Source organism: Crotalus tigris, unplaced genomic scaffold, assembly GCF_016545835.1.
Source record: "Crotalus tigris isolate CLP2741 ecotype Arizona unplaced genomic scaffold, ASM1654583v1 scf7180000018455.1436977, whole genome shotgun sequence".
Classification (NCBI taxonomy): Eukaryota; Metazoa; Chordata; class Lepidosauria; order Squamata; family Viperidae; genus Crotalus; species Crotalus tigris.
Window position 1 is genome coordinate 134068 of NW_024097011.1, and position 15654 is coordinate 149721.

The 15654-nt window shown below is 35.3% G+C and overlaps 1 protein-coding gene across 13 annotated transcripts in view; it reads left to right on the forward strand.

Moving 5' to 3' along the window:
* The window catches only part of XRCC4 (X-ray repair cross complementing 4), a 103488-nt gene that overhangs the window by 57021 nt on the left and 30813 nt on the right, over window positions 1–15654 (forward strand). For all 13 annotated transcript variants that reach the window (XR_005557822.1, XM_039352601.1, XM_039352603.1 and 10 more), the window contains one exon: window positions 12464–12608. Coding sequence is in view for 12 of the 13 variants with exons in the window: in XM_039352601.1 (XP_039208535.1) it covers window positions 12464–12608 (145 nt within the window). In the remaining variant the exon portion in view is untranslated. The remainder of the gene's footprint in view (window positions 1–12463; window positions 12609–15654) is intronic.

The window sequence follows — 15654 nt, forward strand, 5'->3', positions numbered from 1 at the left end:
ACAGACAGCACTACGTATCCTAAAAGAAGACACCAGCATAATAATCCTACCAGCAGACAAGGGCAACGCCACGGTGGTTATGAACACATCTGACTACCAAACCAAATTAACCAACCTACTCCAAGACTCCACATACAAACCCCTAAATACAGATCCCACCACCTACCTGGAAAAAACCACCAGATCCAAAATAAAAGCCTCCCCCATTAGCGAAGAGATCCAGCAAAGAATCATTCCCAGAGAGAAATCATCCAGATGCCCCAAACTCTATGGTCTCCCCAAGATACACAAAGAAGGAACCCCACTCAGACCTATAGTCAGCTCCATAGGCTCACCTCTACAAAACCTAGCCAAATTTCTCGCCAAACAACTACAGCCCTATGCAGAATCCATTACCTCACACGTAAAAAACTCATTCCAGTTTATAGAGATCATAAAGAAACAAAACTTACAGCCCAGCGACCTACTAGTGAGCTTCGATGTCATATCCCTCTTCACCCAAGTGCCTATCAAAGAAGCCTTGACAGCTATTCAAAACAAATATAACCCCCCCAAACACATCTTAGATCTGACCAACCACTGCCTATCCAACACATACTTCATCTATAATGGACAAAAATACAAACAAACAGAAGGAGCACCCATGGGATCACCCCTCTCACCTGTCATTGCCAACCTCTACATGGAACACTTTGAAACCCAAGCTCTAGAAAAATCGGATCACAAACCCAAACTCTGGCTCAGATACATAGACGACACCTTCATAATCTGGCCACATGGGAAAGAAAAACTGGACAACTTCCTCACACACCTCAACAGCCTACACCCCAAAATACAGTTCACCATGGAAACAGAAGCTAACAACCAACTTCCCTTCCTGGATGTCTTAGTCTACAAGAAATCCAATGGCTCCCTAGGACACACCATCTACCAGAAGAAAACACACACAAACCGCTATCTGCACGCTCTCTCACACCACCACCCAGCACAGATCAACTCTGTAGCCAAGACACTCATCTCCAGAACAAAACGCTTAGCTGACGAACAACACCTAAAACCCGAACTACACACTCTCACCAATGTACTAACATCCAATGGATTCCATAGAAATAAGATTACAAACCTAATCCAAAAAGAAACCCCCACTAAAATCCAAGACAAAGAACAAGAAAACGGCAAAGCCCTCCTCCCATACATAAAAGGCACCACAGACAGAATCAGTAAGATCCTCCATAAACACAACATCAAAACAGCATTCTGCACAAACAGAAAAATATCCACCATCCTTAGAAACCCCAAAGATAAAATTGAATTAGAAAATCAAGGAGTATACGAAATCCCATGCACCACTTGTCCCACCACATACATCGGACAAACCAACAGAAGAATAAGTGCACGCATTGAAGAACATAAGAACTCAGTCAAAAAAGAGGAACCAACATCTTCCCTGGTCCAACACCTTAAAGCCACAGGACATGAAATTGACTTTAAAAATACCAGAACCATTGCCAAAAGTGAACATTTTAATAACAGAATAATCAGAGAAGCCATCGAGATAGAAAAACGCCCACACAGCATGAACAAGCGAGATGATACCTCCCGCCTACCAGCCATTTGGAAACCCGCCCTCATTGACAAACGACTCCCTAACACAAAAAATGATACCAGACCCACACTCACAAAAACCACACAGGATGTCACCACCAAACATCCACGCAAAAAACAAACCCAAAGCCACACTGACTATGAGGCACGACCACAAACCAGAAGCCAGACCACAGCTGCATCATTAGCCACTTTAAACCCCCCCAATCCATACATGAAGCAAACTGACACCCTCCATGAAGAGGAAGCACGACCACGAACGCGAAGCCAAGGAATGGCAGGGCAGCCCAAAATCTTGAATCCCTCTGCAACTCAGACTAACCTGAGCACAACCAAACAGAACACTCCCCCAGCCAATCAGAGCACAGCCAACCCCCCAGCCAATCCTCAGAGCACAGCCACGCCCCTTCAGAACACACCTCCACCCAATCAGAACACAGCCAAGCTCCCACCCAATCAGTTCATACCCCCACTGGCAGTTAAAAGGAAGAAACAGCTAAGACCACACATTGCTGCTCGAGGCACGAAGCTGAAAGCACCAGCCTGAAGATGACGAATGGGACTTCGTCGAAACGTCGCCAAGACACTTCCAATTTTACGTGGGAGAAAACCCGAACAACCAAAGACCTACATACAAATACCCGCGAAAACATCAGAAAACAAATATATATATATATATATATATATATATATATATATATATATATATATATATATACACTCAGTTATTTTATTGGAAACAATACAGAGATGTATAGTTCCTAATGCTTTTTCATTTTCTGTAATTAGGCAAATTGGTCTAATTTCTCCTACTTTTATTTAAAATAAGTATTATTTATTCTTTTTGTCAAAGAGGAAGAAATGTAGCTCCATATTTAGAAGATACTCTCTTCTTTCTTCATATCATTCTATCATTGTTTTACACTTGTCATAGATTCCTCTCTGCCTGTATATCCAAGTAATCTGATCTTTAGAGGGAAAATAATTTGGTTAATTAACTGTGAAATGTAGCTGTATCTGGAAACATCCCTGGACTACTGAACATTTTGCTGTGGTTCTCCATATTTAGTCAATAATTTCAGGAATAAACGATAAGTGAATAAATGCCTCAAGCATAAAATCAGGAGGGAAAATTGCTGTAGATCGACTGATTCATGTTTAAAAGTATGTTCTTTTTCTCAGATGATTATGTTTCTTTATTTTCTTTATATTTCCTCAAATTCCCTTGAGGCTGTAAATCATATTATAATTGTATTTATAATTGGCTTCAGAAAACTTTAAATTACAACATATTCAAGCCCTAAATGAAATAATTTTATATAATCTCGATATATAATGCTAATAAAATAAACTTCAGAAGTAGGTATACATTGACTTAGAAATAAGATTACTGGAAAATAGATATATCATGTTAATTTATTTAAAAATTTACTGGATCTTCCTATCAAAGATATCCTTTCAAGTAGCTAGCACATTATTTATTAACATTATATTGTATACGTCTTACCATTACTGATGAACTATAATACTTAAAACATAAAAAACTGAGTAAATACAAAAGAAATCTGTATAGAAGAAAACTATAAAGACAAAAATTAATCTGTGTAATAAACAGGCAAGTGTCTTATGAGTTAAAATACCTTCGAAACAGCTTCTCCTGAATGTAAATGATAGTCACCCTAATAGCCAAGTCCTAAGAAATTAGACCTTTGAAAGCAAACATTTTGAAGTGGGTGTGAAAAAAAAAAACTTAGTGCAGATTTGAATTACCCAAATAATAGATCATAGATTTCAATGGATTTTGACTGCATAATATTTTGCAGGATTGCTTGCTGATGTGCTTTCCAAAGGTAGTCCTCTCTGTGTAGCTTATCTCAGTTGCCCAAATGTAATGCAGGTAATGTGTTGCCTGAAACAAATATAGCGAGATAGAGCTATTTAATGGAATATGATCTTTGACCCATATAGAATAGGTAAAATTGAATCCTAAACATTCAAATTTGCAGCTACTGTAGATTGAGAGATAATTGAATGCTATTTAGTGCAATTCTTTGTTGATAATTCATACTAGATATTATTTAAGTGGTTTTAGATTCTTAATGGCAAGAGTATCATATATCGTTACATGCCACAGTCTTAGCTAAATTGATTTGCTTTTGATGTAGGTTTTGGGTTTTGTTATTTCTTACAGATGTATTTGTTAATGTTATTTAAGGGTTTTAGTTACATATATATATTCATTTTAATAATATTTTAAAGCAGTGTTTCTTAATGTAGTCTGGGGACCCAAGACATTTCCAGGGAGTCTGCAAGTTCAAATAAATAAATATTTTAACATTTTTTTAGTTTTAATTTCTAATGCAGTACACATTTATAGATAAAACAAAACAGCGAAGTTTTTTATGGTCCTCAATAATTTTTAAGAATGAAAAGGGGTCAAAGGCCAAAATATTTGAGAACCACTGTTTTAGAGGAAAAGTGGGGTATAAATTTATTAAATAAAACAAGGGGCAGCAGAACGAATAATATAGATCTAAAATAATGTATTTTTTATTTTTTATTTTTATTTTTTTTTGTTATTCTAGTGTTACCCAACTTTGTTCACTGCAGTTTGGGCCAGTAAAAGTCAAGATAAATAACTTTAAGAATAGTCTAGAACAGTGGTTCTCAACCTTTCTAATGCCGCAACTCCATAATACAGTTCCCCATGTTGTGGTGACCCCCAACCACTTATACATCACCGGTTACCAGGGCCGTTTCCAAAGAAAAGGGGGGGGAAATGGTGGACAGCCTTGTTTGGCGACACCCGTGAAATGGTCGTTCGACCCCAAATGGGGTCCCGACCCACAGGTTGAGAACCACTGGTCTAGAATATGTAAGAAAACTTCTGTTTTAAGGTAATATTCAAATAGTGTAAATAAATAAAATGTATTGCATTTATTCCCCAAATTGTTTAAAACAATGTTACTGTTCACTAGCCACTTTCTTTTTAATATGAGAAAATATTTTCAAATTTCTAATTATCACCTTAGAGGAGCCAAAAATCAAATAATGTACTCTGGCTATTACAAACTATTAGCAAAATGCCAAACATGTTTCAGTCTAAGCAAGTCTGCAAATTAAAATTGCAAAAAAGAAGAAGAAATTAATCTTTATTTGAAATCTAAATGAAGTAAGCAGAGATAATGTAGGATAAATTAAACTCTGAATAATAAATCCAAAGTTCCAGGAAAGTATTGCAAAAATAAGTGTTATGTAATGAATATGTTATCTTTCAACAAGTTTGGTTTGTCGATGCTTTCCCATTTGCAAGTACACAAAGTTAAAAAATATTTATCCTGTTGATATAGTTGGTTCCTGCTAAGCATTTAAAAGTAAATCATTTTGGGCAGAAAAAAAATAAAGAGTACAAGTTTCAGATAACAAAATTATAATTCCTCAGTTTTCACCAGTTTAGTTATGGAGCTTTTACCTATGATCCATGTCCCTACATTTCAAAGCATAGTATAGAGCTTTCATTGTTATGCTTTGAAAGAAACCTTAATTCCTTTCATAGTCAAAACATTTTTATAAACTCTCCTCATTACATTTTTTTTTCCTCTTGGTGAACCTATAATTGGGGGTGGAGGTTCATTTTATATCTTAAATGCTTCATTTTAACAAGCTGACAGTTTATGTCACTGCTATTAATATTATGGTTAAAGTGCATGAAATGAATTTTTAACGTGTAAATATAAAGAATTTGGCACTAATTACTGTATATGCTCCAGGTTTAAAAGTATTTCACATTGTGTGTTTTAGTTCTGGGGGGGAAAGGTTGAAACCAAAGATGCTGCCTTCTGACAGGATGTCCTTGTGGCAAAGATCCTTCTAGACAGACAGTGGGGGACCTGACTAGTGAGTTATGGAAAGCAGATTCTGGATTCTTCAAAGATGTAGAGAACCTGTTGAAATTTATTCCCTCCAATACATTCAGGGGCAAGGGTTGAAAACGAAAATGACCTTTTGGATTTGCAGCAGTCCACACCAAGAATTCAAGGTAACATTAAAAATAAAATGTCTAACAGAATTAAACTGCTCTGGTAGCAGTAATTTGAGGCTTATTCTCCTGCTTTCACTCCAGCAATCTCAGCAAACCTTCCAGCTCTACCTGTGGGCATACAAGGATCTCTTTACTCAAATCTCTTTTAGGACTTTCCAGCTGGAGAAACCAGCTCTCTTTTATGCCTAGTTCCATCGGCCAGGCAGCATAAAGAGTTGGGGGTGTTTGTTTATATGGGCCTGATAAAGGGAATCCAGCAGGTCTTTTCTCTTCAGGTTTCTATTTGTTGTTTTCTAACATCTGCCATCTCTCTCAATCTTCTTTTCCAAAACCTTCTTTTCCAAAACTGTTTACTGCACATTCATCAGAACAGCTCTTATGCTCAATTGGCATTGAGTTTATATATATTGTTGTGGTTTACTCAAAAGAGATTGGTGTTGACTTCCGGTTCTGGAACGCGGCGACACCGGTTGTACCTAGAGACTCATCTCTGCGCCGTCCGGAATTTCCTTCGCCTGTAGACCCCCTAGGGGGCCGAAAGTCACCCTGGAGGGGCGACCACCGAGGAGGAGGCTTGCTGGTAGATAGGGGATGGTGGCACCTTCCCCCGTGTCTCCAGCTATCTCCTCAGGGCCGACGGAGTAAAGATCAGCCTGCAAGATGGCCGACTACCCTGCTGCACCAGCCGAAAGTCACACCGACATCTAAGCATAACAGACCCACCGCGGATGATCCGGGTGAGACCCCTTTTGTTCCTCTCTTTACCCTATGTTGTTTTTGCCTGTAAAAGCTTCGTTGGAATTACTTCCCCATCTGAAAAAAGCGGCTTCTGTATGTGTGGGAACAAAGGCGTTTTATAAAAGGACAGATTGAAACTTTTTTAAAGATTATATATCTCTATTCACGTTGAGGTACAGAAAAAAATGGGGTTTTTTTGGGAGCGGTATTTTATTGGTAGAGTATTTCTTTTTCCATTCTTCCTTTAAAAAATAGAAAAAAAGGAAAAATGGCGTTTGAAGAAGTCTTTTCAGCTTACTGAGGATATCTACTGGTCAAAAGTTAATATTGGAATTGTTGACTATTTGGAGATGAGTTGGTTTTGGCCTTCAAAGTATTTATCAAGAGAAAAGATAATTTGAGCCAGCTGTGTGATCTGTGGGGGTGGATAATGTTCAATTGTAGCCTTCACTAAAAAAGAAAAAAAAGAAAAAGAAAAAAGGATTTTTCTTCAACTATTGCTAAAATGGAGAAGCCTCAATCACATTTAAACTGTAGACTTATACTGGAAAAGATCTATGAGGCTAAAGAAAAAATATGTACTACAATAAAAGAGTTTATTACAGAATTAAGAGCCAGAACTCCTACTTTAAACCTTAAAACTGACTCTCAGATTACACTTGACTACTCTACAAAACAGATTATACAAGAAGAGGTTTTAACTGAGGATAAGGAGAATCTTATTTTGCCTTACAAGCAAGATCAGGAAAAGCAAAGACTGAGTTTTGAACTTCTCAAGCAATGAGGCTTTATGGACAAGAGAAACAGAGGGCCAACGCAGAGACCAAGATGGTTTCTCTCGAATTAAATGACACTACAAGCAACAAAAAGAGATTCATCACCTGGAAGGGAAGCTTTGCTATGGAAACCTGCCTGGCATAAGAGGAAACCTAGAATAAGATTGAAAAATGAAATTTAAAATTTCATATATTGGATTAAAGGCAACCTAGAACTATGGACTGATATAAGGATTAAGATTATGAGTTTGAAGTAAAGAGATGTTTTAGATTTGGATTAAATTAATAATTAATTGAATGTTAATTAAATAAGATGACTTGTTTGTTGTATAACATGGATGTTTAGCTATGACAACTAACTGGATGAAATTTGAATCCTGCTCAATGGATTGAAATGATTTAAGGTCTGATACTATTCTGTCAGCTTAAAGAGATTGATTAACTAATGGATTAGACATGTATAGAATTGATAGATAGATAGGTAGATAGATAGATAGATAGATAGATAGATAGATAGATAGATAGATAGATAGATAGATAGATAGATAGATACGATATGTCCTGAATACTTTGTTTTAAGAAATTAAAAAAACAATAAAATTTGTTTTTTTTTTTAAAAAAAAGAGATTGGTGTTTTCCCTTCTCCAACTCCTGATTTCTCTATACAGTAGTTCTTTTAAAGCGATTCACTTCATGATAAGTCTTTAACTTTATTGATTACATCAAAGAAGGATGCAGAGGGCTAGACAGAAATCAAATGAAAGACCCTTTGCTCTATGTTGCAAAATATGGGATGTAGCTCTGTGCTACTGCCCAGTTCAATGTGAATTTTAGTGCATCTTTATATATAAATTTCTAGTGATGAAGTGTCAGCCTTACAAGTTAGTCCAGACAAGATGTTTACCCAAAAATAATTATAAATTTACATTAACAGAATTCTGCAAAACTGAAAGTGCATCTCCCCACCCCCACCCCTTTATAGACCAACAAATTAGACAGTCAGTCCCTTCTGAGATTTTTGCCATACCCCCAGTTCTTCTGTAGTCTCATCTGCTCCTGGTCTGACCATTGTCTAATCTGTGACTCTTCCTTCTATCTCACAATGTCATTCCCAGATACCATTAAATAAAGCCTGTCTTAAGTGTGCAGATAGGCAAAATAATATGTGCAAGAAAAATGATACTTGTGCTTTATATTATATGCGCAGAACTGGACTTAGGAATAAATCCAAACCAGAGTTTTACTTCAGGATGCTTTATTATATTTATCTCATCTGCTTTTAAGCTTGTGAACTGGTCTTTGGTAACCTTTTCCTCTTAGACATGCCCCTCCCATGTTCCTTATTTGTGGAATGGGAATAGTAATAATAATGACTTGTTGTAGTGTATAAGTAGGTAATAAACCCCCACTGTTCTATCCTGTCTGTCAGTCCTCGTGCCAGATGGCAAACTGCCAGTTCAGCCCTATAAATCAACATGGTTTCAAGAGAGGCACTTTTAGAATATAATAAAAATACATTGTCCTTTTTCCTTCCCTTTCCATAGCTTTTGTTCTTTTGGAAATTATTGTCAGAACTTTGAAGGTAAAACAAACAAGAATGTATATGATGTAGGATGGAAGAGAAAGAGAAAACTAAGATTCCCCTCCAAGCTCTGATTAAATAGGAGTTTTTAGGAGAAAGGGTGTTGTTTATTTATTTAGTCAGTCTTTATAAGGTGCTTCAATCATGAACTGATTAATAGGTTTAAATTTTTAAGTACAGTAAAAACTTAAAACAAATTCAAAGTAATAATTCTGCTATCTCAAATGAGTTTCAACAAACAGAGATTCTAATCAACTCCAAGAAGGGCTCAAGTCACATCATTCCATCAAGGCCTCTTGGATAGTTAGGCCCTAACAGTTTTTCTTAATCCTAATAAAATTGATTCAAGTTTAATCTCAACAATATATGGTTCTAAAGAAGAGAAGCCACAATGGAGAAAATCTTCCCCTCCAACCTCTGGTCTCAGACAGACTTTTAGCATAGGAGTCCAGAGAGACTCCTTGTGATGACTCCCCCAGACGCTTCCCCAGATATCTCTCCAGATGTCAGTTACATGTGTGTGTGAATGAGCTGGACAGCACACTCCTCCTAGATTTAATTGAGTAGGCAGATAATAGAGGGTACAGGAATCTTGAAGATGTTACGATCCTAAGTCATGCAAGGCTTTAAAGGAGACAACCAGCACCTTAAATTGTGCCCAGAATTCAATCAATAATCCAGTTTGTAGGGAAATGTGATGATGGCTTTGAAAAGAAATTTTGTGAGCATTAGCTTTGCCTAATTATACAGAAAGGGGTGATGAAGATAGCTTTGCTTTGCACCCAGACATACATAACATACACACACACACACACACACACACACACACACACAACCATACAAGGGGGAGGGGGGAATTTTCTTAAGATGCTGCCTGTTACATTAAAAGCTCTATTTTTTTTTTACTTTTCCACCACTCAACATTTCACAGGAAACAGTTTACTGTACAGTAAAAAAAATAATTTCTTATTTTGAGCTAAAGATTCATTTTACTTAAACCCTGTTTTACTTAAACCCTGTTTGATTGATATATCTCCTAAAGGTGGGGATAGTATTGCAGGCTAATTCTGCCAACTGCCAGCAGTTCAATTCTCACGGTTCAAGGTTGACTGAGCCTTCCATCCTTCTGAGGTCGGTAAAATGAGGAGCCAGATTGTTGGGGGAAAACTACTTAGAGAGGGCTGTAAAACACTATGAAGTGGTATATAAGTGTAAATGCTATTGCTATTGCACAAGGCTAGGATGTGTTGTTATAATTTATTTATTTTATCTTTTTTTCAATTTGGGTATAATGCAAATAAATGTAGTATTTTATCTGTTTTCCTTATTCTTCCCCAAAGATAGAACAATTTGTATATAATTTAAAATATTTTTGGCTTGTAATGGCAATTATCAAAAGAGAAATATTTAGAGAAAATATACTTTTACTTTGAAAGGGTTGTATTTAGTACCTTAAATATTTGTGCTAGTTTTAACCAAAACCAGTAAGCTTAATTTCAATTAGACGCTTGAAGTTGTGTTGTTCTTTTCAAGAGATACTACATAACAAGTAATGTATTTTTCAAGTGGCAAATTAATACTTATTCCTGAAGACCTTAAGGAGTACAAGTACAATTAGACAGATATAGTTTGGCTCTGACAAATTATATGGAACTTTATAGTTCTATGAACATTATGTAAGCAAAAAAAAAAAGGCTTTTTAGGCTTTTCTTTTTTAAAGAAATAGTAGACTCTGATCCAAACAATTTCAGGCAGTATTCTGCACCATGATAGAACATTAATTGTTGCTTCTCTTTCTATATAGTCATTACATGCCCTCCCTGCTTGTCCATGAAATGGAAAAGAAGAGTTTGATAAAAGTTATGGAATCTCATCTTTAATATAAAAGAAAATAGACTCTTTGGGTCATTGCTGTGCTTGAAATAAGTGTGTGTATGGGGGAGGGGGCTTCAAGTCTGTTTTGATTCCTAATGACTGCCTGGATAAGTCCCTGCAATTTTCGGAAGAGTGATTGGATTAAAGGCAGTTGGCTCTTTGCCTAAGGTCAGACTGTCTCCGGATTCTATCCCGATGTCTTAATCACTACACCAAACTGAAAGAAATATAATATTTACATTTTCTATACAATCAATTGAATATTCGTAATGTTCTGAGCAGAAGCACATATTGATTATTCTTTATTATCCTTTGGGGATAATTAGGCTATATCATGTAAAGTATCTTGTTTTTAAATGTGTAAGGATACAATTTCTGTATATAATTTATAGTACTTATATTACATGTGAATTGAAGTTTTTAAGTCTTGAGATGACTAAAAAAACATTTCTTTATATGATGGAGAAAAATCAAACAGCATCTGTGAGAACTTAAATTTAATAAGTGAAACTATTATCGCCAATATATTTTATTTGTTTAGGAATGAGACATAGTGAAACCAATATACTTATTCTAGTAATGGAATTATCCTCTGTTTAAAAGCTTGAAGTAATGTGTGTTCTGTCTATTAACCTAAATCCTGTGGATCAATTCATAAATGGAGAAAAAAGTTTATTTCCTCTAACATTTGCATCTTGGGAAACATAAAAATGAGATCGTATGCCATCAAGCTGGTTCCTTGCAAATCAGAAAAAGGAAATCTGGAAAATGAATTTCCTATCTTTTTCTTTTGCAAACTTTGATCTCTTCACTTGGATATTTGGAAATATTTTTAAGAAAAAATGGTTTGAAGATGTTAAAAAAAATGGTAGAGCTACCTGTAGAGATAATGTAAGCATTTTTTAAAGTTTAGAACTCTAAGCTAATGAAATGAAAGTTTATTCTTGGAAGTAGTATGTAACTAGATTAATGTTCATTTCACATCCTACTGCAACACACTCACACAGGGTTGCCCTAGAAGACTATACAGAAGTTTCAACTGGTCCAGAATGCAGCATTATGAGCAGTGATGTGGGTGCTTCAGTATGCCCATGTAATATCTCGGCTTTGCAAGGCACACCAATTGCCAACTTGCTTTTGAATCTAATTCAAGAGGATGGTGGTTACCTATAAAGTCCTTTGTGGCATAGGACCTGATTACTTGAGGGACTGCCTATTTTATATAATATCTCCCAAATCACTTCAGTTTTGCAGGGTCAGCAGATCTTGGGATTCTTGGATTAAACAATGTTATTTATCGGGATTCTGGATGTACACCTTCTCTGTAGAAATAGCTGCCCTCTGGAATAAATTTCCTCCTGAATCTGGATGATCCTCGTTCTGCTGTTGTTTGACAACAAAAAGTGGGACCCCTTATTCCATTCCATCTGCACTGTTGCACTTGCCATCTTTTACCTTTTACTGATTTTACTGTAATTTCCTTTGTTTGGTTATTGTGAGTTGCCCAGAGTTTTAGGAATTGGATTACATTTTATTTATTGATGGATGGATGGATGGATGGATGGATGGATGGATGGATGGATGGTTGGCTGCATAGTCAGCTAGATGTTTAGACCAGATTTAGTATAAAGTGGAGAAAGAGCAAGCCTAACATGCTGAGAAGAAGCAAATGTTAGGAGGAGCAGAGGAATATAGTATGACCTAAATTTTGTCCAGAGAAATAAATGTGCATTTATCAAGGCATCAATAATTGTAACATTTGCTATTCATATATCTTCTCATAATGTTCCCAGAATTGATAATTTAATCCCATGACTTATTAAGTTATCTTTTCTGTTCTGACAGTCAAACCCAGAAGAGATACGTTACTTGGTAGTCCAGATATTACTGATACAGTTCCAAGTAGAAAAAGAAGACAACGGGCTTCAAAAATTGGAAATACTAAACCAAAGATGGCATTACAAGATACCCAAACTACTTCAGAAGAAAAGTAAGCTTTTTAAAAACATATACAAGGGATAAATTTATAATGCAAAAATCTCGGTATGTACATAAATATTTCATTATAAAAATAATGAACATATATCAACTTTTCCAGATAAAAAATTATATTCTGCCTAAACTCAGTTATCTTATGCCTTTTGGCTATAGAAAAAATAAAATTGTGTGGTCATTTGTAAATCCTTAAATTACACAGAAAGGTTAATTTTTAAAATGACTTTTACTGTTTCAGACATTGCATCTACCGAAGCAGTACTTACTAAAGTGTGCTTCTTTGAATAATTTTGTGATAGTCTTTTTATCTCTAATGTTTGGTTACATAAATTAGTCTAAATGATTTTACTTATAATTGTCCTGCTGATTATTCCTATAAAAAATCCCACATGAGCTACAAGAATTCTATATAATGTCTACCATCTCATAAGCATTCCAAGAGAGAATGCTTAAATAGTTTAAGGCGCTTCTGGGTTGAAAGGATTAGTCAGTGACATCTCCATTGCCTGAGGGATGTCCGTGGGGGCTCCTTTTGTGTCCCTGTCAAGGACCTGGAGCAATTGATGGGAGCTCACTCCACCACACAGCAGCACTCGGGTCTCGAATGTGGGCTTCCTAACCTCCAACTTAGCCTCCTAACCACATGAGCCACCATGCTCATTTAATAAAGATGTTACATTATGTCATGTCCCCATGCATGGGATTCTAGCTTATTCATATCTGATGGAGAGTGAAAGTCATATAAAATACTAAAATGGGAATATGACATAATGTAACATCAATATCTTTGCTCTGAGAGATTAAGGGAAGCTACTACATATACAAGACTAAAAAAGTAACATTATTATATAAAAAGTAACATTATACTGGTTCTGTAACTATTTAGCACTAGGACCTGGAAGCTTCTAAATTTAATGTACTGTATATAATCATTTAAAGTTTGAAGGTTCATGAGTTCAGTTCCTCATAAAGAATTTGAACCCCATAAAATAACATCTGGCCACTCATTTCTGATGAATCCCAACAGGACAAAATTGGTCACATGGTCTTCCTGGTGTCAGAATAACTGAAAATATTGCATGTGATAAATTCTAGAGGTTTGTTAGGTGTCTTAAAATCTAAAAGAAACCAGATCTGTTTGAGCTTTCCTTGATCTTTATGCATTAATATATTAGATATATAATGATTTCTAACTGTCCTTAATATTTTGGCAACTCTTAAGAATTTTTAGTAGGTTAATAGAATTGGTAATGTTATTTTAACTTTGTTGTTGGTCCCTTGGAGTAATTAAAAAATAAATCAAAATTTTCTAATCATTCGTCTTTCTGTCCTAAAATAATCTATATAATCCAGACTTCTTGTTAATACTACACATATTTAATTGTGGCTAATTTAATATTAATATTTCAATTGCAACTTAGATTATTATGTGAAATTGTACTATTATTTTCTACTGTGTGATTTTACTCTGAAACCTCAGAACCAGTGGTGGGATTCAGCCGGTTCGCATCACTTCGGCAGAACTGGTAGCTAATTTTTTGTTACCCAGGCCCAGAATGGACTTCTGGAAGGGGCACAGAGAACCAGTTGTTCACACATTTGAATCCCACCACTGTTCACAACTAATTGTTTTCCCTCTTCTTTTGAAATTTAACTAAATATCACTATTTACTCCAAGAGAGGAAAGGATAAATATACTTTTGTTTTTTCTGTGATGTAGTTCTTTTCAAGACACTAATCTATATCTTTAATAAACTGGCATATTGGCGGATTCAACATATGGAATTAATGTCTTTTAGGTAATTTCCATTCACATTTCTTGTTTTAGATTTTTTTATCCTGCCTTTATTATTTTTATAAATAACTCAAGGTAATAGACGTGCCTGATATCTCTTCCTCCTCCTATATTTTCCACCAAAATAACCCTGTGAGGTGGGTTGGACTGACAGAATAACTGACCCAAAGTCATCCAGCTAGTTTCCACAGTCTCCTGGGTTCTAGGCCAGCACCTTCACCATTACACCAAATTGGCTCTTTTTTAAAATCATCTAGAATATCACAAATATAACTACATTTAGCTAAAGACAAAACACTTTTTTTCAGCAAAGTGGATCAAATGTTAATATTACTTTTTTAGTCTTGTTATATACATGTTGCATTTTTAATGTTCCATTTATAAATATTATAAATGTAAGCAGCCATTTAAGCTATTTTAAGCTTCCAAGAGCTATTTGCTTAAATAAATGCTATTTAACATAGCTCTTTACAATTAAGACAAAAAGTAATGCTATAGATTCGTTGCTGGATTAATAATTAACATGGGTATTTACAAATAAATTATATTCAGATATTTTTGCAATAATCTGTTGGAGGGCAGAATCTTCATGCTGTTTTCTTCCAATGTATATCTAAAGTGATTGATGTTACATTTTTATTTACCAAATTATTCTCTTAGATGAAGCATCACTATATGTTTTGGCTTTTATTATCCCTTTCATGAAACAAGCAAACAAAAAATACAAAATAGCAATAACTGCCATTATATCAGAAGAAAGGCTTCTTTGTAGTTCAAATGCAATAAGGTGCTCTATGTAAAAAGATTTCATTATACCAGTAAAGTACATAGTAAAGTAAGTCCTTGGGTTGAAATTTTGACTGAACTTTTTGCAGTTAGTGGAACATTAAGATTACCATCATGGGATTCTGGTTGGAATAGAGTTCTTTTGCTTTTTTGCAAAAAAGTTTCCAAGAAATCTCAGGGAACAAAATCACTCTGTACATCAGGATTTTAGAAGGCAACTGACATAAACTTCAAAACAAACCTGCTAAATTATGATCAATGTATTTTTCCATTTTGCAAATAACAATATATAGAGGTTACAGCAGTAAACTTCTAAGGAAATGTCTGCTTTATATTTTAATGGGCACAAGGCTGGGATAACTCTTAAATAATGGTCCTATCTCTTACAAAGGGCAGTGATGATTCTTAGTCACAATCATAAAATGTTTGTTTGTTTAATTTTCACACTTCTTAACTGCCC